Here is a 6000-nt window from a genome sequence, read left to right on the forward strand (position 1 = left end):
AAACTATTAATAATTTTCGGCTCGTGATGCTAATTTTGAATACGTTTAGTTCGTAATAAAGATAAAACACACCTATAAAATACAGTAAAACCTCTATACAGTAATATCGTTAGGACCGAGAAAAAATATTATTATACAGAGGTTATTCTTTAGTAGAGGTTGACATATAAATTTTGAATTTTAAAAATTAATTAAAAAATAGTTTTTATATATCTTGAGTATATGAATTTTAAAGATCATAACTTTTAAAAATAAATTATGTAACATAATATCAAATGCATGAATTTTAAACAAATTATTAGAAAGGTGATCAAGCTGATTAGTGATCATGGACCCGCAAACTAAATAATGTAAGGACATTATATATTATTGGATATATATTTATCGCATATACAAATATCTGTGTGTGTATATAAATATGTACATACCTATATATATATAATTTATGCATTTTTATACTTATAAAGAGGAAAATTAATAAAGGATGGACTTGAAAAAAGTGTAGAATATTACAATATGGAGGTTATTCTTAATTATAACTAGCCCGAGTTGGGACCGTAATATTTTATTACAATTGGGAGGTTATTACTATATAGAGTATTCCTATATAGAGGTTAATGGATGATATTTGAATATTGTTTTACTCATCCGAAAAATATTTAGTGTGTTATTCTGAAATTTTATTGTCATTTTAAATGGCACGATATTTTTAGGTTGACTTAAAAGTAAAATAATATAATCAAATAAATTTTGTGAAATCGAAATCAAAACTCGGAAACTCGATTTTAATGTCTATGGGCTCGAAAATTCGGTAAACTCGACAACTCGTTAAAAAACTCGAAAACCAGCGAACAGCTTGAACTCGACTCATTTATTTTACGGGTCAAGTGCAAATATAATTTTTAGGCTCAATTATTTGTGGGTTTGACTCGACTCAACTATGTAAATAAAAATTCAAATTTGAAAAATATAAACTTAATTCGACTAGACTTGAATTACACCCCTTCCCAGAGTCACAAGCTACCTCCACGATAGGATTGACCTCCGCAACTTGTTACAACTTGCGACTTGCGGTTCTTAGTTGTATTTTCTATATCCAATTATATTAGTAATAAGTGCATGTTGCATTCAGCCCTTCAGGGGCCGATCTAGAAACCTTTTTTAGGAGGGTAACTGCTAAATTTTAAAGAAACACCTTTATTTTAAATTTTTGTAAAATCACTTTAATATATTTTTGAAAATTTTATTATTAAAAAATGTTAAATTTGTTCTAATGGAGACATGTGGGCGATATGGCTGAGCATAAATTACCCAAACCGACCGAAACCGCCCAATCCAAACCGACCAAACCGAATTTTAGGGTTTACTAACGGTTTGGTTCGGTTACGGATTGGCATTTTAAAAACCGAATTTTTTCGGTTTGATTTCGGTTTTTACCTCCAAACCGACCGATATAACCGAACCGAACCGAATATTTAAATGTATTAGTAAAGTGCAATTAATAATAAAATTATTATGTACAACATATGTATAAACTAAAACATATAAAAGAACTAATCATAATATATTTTATTCTAAGATATAAATATTAATGTATGTGTTATATTTTCACTATTTTTATTTTTATTCAATAAAAGCATAAGAATTGGTCGCATCTTTTTCATACGTCTTCTTGTCTTTTTTTTTCAAAGTCATTATTTTTATATATATTCTTTTTAAATATGATTATAATAGAATATATAATTCTATAATATGGTACAAAATTTTGATTCTTATTTACAATTTCAAGTTTAATTTAATTTCTAATTTTATTTTATAGGAAAACGGTTTAAACCGAAACCAAACCGAACCGTTTTAAACGGATTGGTTTGGTTTAGTTTTTTCACATAACGATTTGGTTTTGGATTGGATTTTAGGGAAACCGCTAATTTCGGTTTGGTTCGGTTTGGACCCTCCAAACCTTCCAAACCTTCCAAACCGACCGATGCTCACCCCTAGTGGGCGACCATAAGACTTGCTATATTCAATTAAGATTGTCTACGACCTAGTTGTTCGTAAACAAACACGAGCTCGGCTCGTTTTGTTTAAAATTTGAGCTCAAACACATAAAATGTTTGTTAAGAAAACAAGTTTGATCGGAGTTATTAATGTGTGCGGCTCAAATGGCTCGTTAAAATTTGAAAAAAATGTAAAATAACATGATTTTTTTAAAATTTACACTACAAGAAAAACGGGTAAATATGACCGGTTAAAAATCGGTTGTATTTAGTTAAATACGACCGAAAACGGTCATATTTAACTAAATACGACCGGTTTTTGGACCGGTCGCATTCGCTCGAGTCATATTTAGTAAATCGGTCGTATTTAATATAAATGTGGCTAAATTCGACCGATTAAATTCGACCGAAAACAGTCGAATTTATTTTTCACCTAAAATTTGAAAATCCCGCACAAAAAATTGAATTTTTGAAATTTTTTGAAACGTCCGCCTAAAATATAAATTCGACCGTATATGGTTCAAAATATTATTTAAAATTTATATAGATCTTGACATCCTTACGGTTGGATCATTCATAAACATTTTGCAAAAAAATCGAAACATCGGTACGTGACTAAATACTAGTAAGAATAATCGGTCAAACTACTAGTTGACTGTTAAAATAATAAACCGAATACGTTAATTTTTTTCTAAATTTTTTATCTTATCACTAAAATATATAAATCTTAATATTAATTTCGTAAACAGCTCGGTTCGCAAATAACTCATACAAAGTTAATAAGTTAATAAACATTGTTTACTGAATGCATTCATAATAGATAAATACAATTGATTTCTACTAAAATTACAATTTTTAGAAAAGCGGAAAATTTCCCCCACTTTTGCAAACAATGTTTTAAAAGTGCAGGAAATTTCCCGCCATTTCTAAATATCAAATTCGGCTGAAAATGGTTGAATTTAGGAGTGTCAAAAAAATTAGCTGGCGGGAAAATTCCCCCCATTTTTGTGGTAAGGCTAAATTCGACCGAATGCGGTTGAATTAGGAGTAATGCTAAATTCAGCTGCATACGGTCGTACTGCTAAATTCAACTGCATACGGTCATATTTGTTGCTAAATTCGACCGCGTAAATACGATTGTAAATAAATACGACCGCATTCGGTTGAATTTAGCCGTGCCCCTTAAATTCAACCGAAAGTGGTTGAATTTGACCCCGGAATTGTATTTATAAGGTTGTATTTAACCTTGTTTTCTTGTAATGTTAAAAATAAATTTACAATGAATTTACGAATTATTTAAGCTAACATGATTTGAGTTCATATAAAACAAGATTGCGCTAAATTTTTAATTATCAACAATTTACTGACGTTGAACTTAACTCGACTTATTTTTTCGATAAAAAATAATATTCTACCGTAGTTAAAGAGTTCGAGTTTAAATATATATATTTTTTATAATAAAAAAACTCAGCTCAACTCTATTCATAAAAAAATATATAAATCCGACTCATTAATATCTCGCTCGGCTCGTAAACGCCCGTGAATCCACCTAATGCTGCATTAGTCACTCACACCTCTCTTTCTTCACGACATTATCGAAGAATGAGTGACTATTTTGAAATACCACGAAGAAAAGTTATAATAATACAAATTTCGGATATTAATTTATAACGGACATAGCTAAAGTGAACTTGCAAGTAAAATAATAGAAACGACATTGTTGATTTTGAATGTCTATAAATTTCCAATGTTACAAATCTCTCTACTTGACCGCCCATTTTGGTTGTCGGGACGCGAGACAGCGACATGCGTCCCACCTGCCCACTCACCCTACCCCACTTTTACCCCAAAACCCTAATTCTTTATTTCCTATCATCAACTCTTCTTTATAACATTTTATATCAACAAAAAGTTCTAAGAGAAATAAAAATATATGCCTCAGCTCCCCAGCCACTAGTTCAGCTCACCAAAGAGAAGAAAAACACACACATACACACATTTTTGTGCTGAATATAATTTTATTCTAGTACTTTACCTTTCAGCAACAAATCAGGCTATCTACGACAGAGTTTTTTTTACTGAAATTGTCGTAATAAGAATATTTTATTGCAGTCTTTGCCTTGATGTTTTGAATGAATCTTTCTATTCCCCTAAATTAGGTTTGAGTCTGCTTTACACTGCTTCTTTTGCTTGTCAATTGATTCTATCCATTTCATGGTTTTTGCATCTTTTCTTTAATTGTTCTTACATATTGCCACTCCAATGATCACTTGATCTACATTTTTAATATTGTAAACTTAATAAAATTGCATCTAATTCTCTCTCTCTTTTTTTGTCAAGATCCTGATTGTCACCATCACTTGTTCTTTCTCTAAACAAGAGAATTCCACTCCAAGAAACCCTATAAAAAATTGTGCTGATTTTAATCAGTTTCGGAGAAATTAATCGAATTTTAAGGCTGGCAAATCCTTGGTGGGGAGAACAGGGTGGTTTGTTGCCGGGAATTGATCCTGCAGCAGCTGCTAGAGCTCAAACAGTAATGATGAACAACAAACGACAACGCGAATTATCGGTTAATGAAGATGAAGATCATCGGAGTCAGGATAATGAAGACGAGTTCAATGAAGGAGCGGTTGTAGTTGGCTCCAGAAGACCTAAAGGCCGTCCTCCAGGTTCGAAAAACAGGCCAAAACCACCTATTGTTGTGACACGCGATAGCCCTAATTCTCTTCGAAGTCATGTAATGGAAATTGCAAGCGGCGCTGATGTAGCACAAAGTATAGCTCAATTTGCACGTCGTCGGCAACGAGGCGTTTGTTTGCTAAGTGGAAGTGGTTCGGTTGTTAATGTTACCTTAAGGCAACCAGCTGGTCCTGGTGCTGTTGTTGCACTTCATGGAACTTTCGAGATTTTATCGTTGACCGGTGCTTTTTTGCCTGGTCCAGCTCCGCCAGGCTCGACCGGGTTGACGGTTTATCTGGCAGGCGGGCAAGGACAAGTTGTAGGAGGTTGTGTGGTTGGTTCACTTGTGGCAGCCGGGCCGGTTATGGTCATTGCTGCCACATTTGCTAATGCTACTTACGAGAGGTTGCCTCTAGAGGATGATGAAGAGTCGGGGCAGACTATGAGTCTGCCCCCAAACAACGCAGGAGGTTCCCCTCCCGCAGTTGGAATCAGTTGCACGGGAGGCCAACAACATCAAGGCCTCCCAGATCCGTCTTCTCTTTTAATGTACAATATGAATCCTAATTCACTGCCTAATGTTGGGCAATTGAGTCGTGATCCATATGCTTGGTGTAGTACTGTTAGGCCTCCTCCATATTGAAGAGAAAAAGGAGAGAACTTAATAAAAAAAAAGGTAATAAATCAATTCGAGTATGAAAATTTCTGTTTGTATTGACAAAAATAGACTAGCTAGACTCATCAAGTTTTGGAGAATGAGAACTTACATGGTTCTCTAGGCTCTAGCTATATCAAACTTCTTTGTTTTGGCTTCTTTTGAGATTGGAGTAAATAAATAAATGTTTCTTTTGCTAGATTTGTATATCTTGCAGTTAAATTATTAATATTCATATAAAGTGGAAATAAATTAATAATAAGTGCAAAAGTTCTCTTACATGTTCTTTGTTTATACTCCTAATGGCTTTCAAAATGTAGTATATTTAATTATAATCATACAATCATATTCTTGCAAGGTTATTATACTGAAATCTCTTTCCAAACAATGAAGTACTCCCTTGTGCTATTTAATTAATACTGTATTCTGTATGTAATATTCAGAGACTACATGTGATTTTATTGGGTTCTGAATCTTCTGATCAACGGCAAACATATATCACTGCAAGAAATAAAGAAATAGGGACTTTTCCGACCGTCATAAATTTAACCGACAAAAATCTGAGCCTAAAATTGACCGTTCCATGTGACAGTCGCATTTAACCTGAAATCGATCAAAAAAAACCGACCGGAGCTTCCTACAACAAATATATTATACTGTGATTTT

General features: G+C 33.0%; 1 protein-coding gene across 1 annotated transcript; it reads left to right on the forward strand.

Annotated features, from left to right (window-relative positions):
• The first annotated feature begins 3910 nt into the window (after positions 1-3910).
• On the forward strand, positions 3911-5526 carry LOC141723762 (AT-hook motif nuclear-localized protein 20-like). The gene is made up of 2 exons (XM_074525654.1): positions 3911-4156; positions 4338-5526. The coding sequence occupies exon 2, from the start codon at positions 4537-4539 to the stop codon at positions 5320-5322; it is 786 nt and encodes a 261-aa protein (XP_074381755.1). The 5' UTR covers positions 3911-4156; positions 4338-4536; the 3' UTR covers positions 5323-5526.
• Positions 5527-6000: the final 474 nt, after the last annotated feature.

Source organism: Apium graveolens, chromosome 1, assembly GCF_009905375.1.
Source record: "Apium graveolens cultivar Ventura chromosome 1, ASM990537v1, whole genome shotgun sequence".
Taxonomy (NCBI): Eukaryota; Viridiplantae; Streptophyta; class Magnoliopsida; order Apiales; family Apiaceae; genus Apium; species Apium graveolens.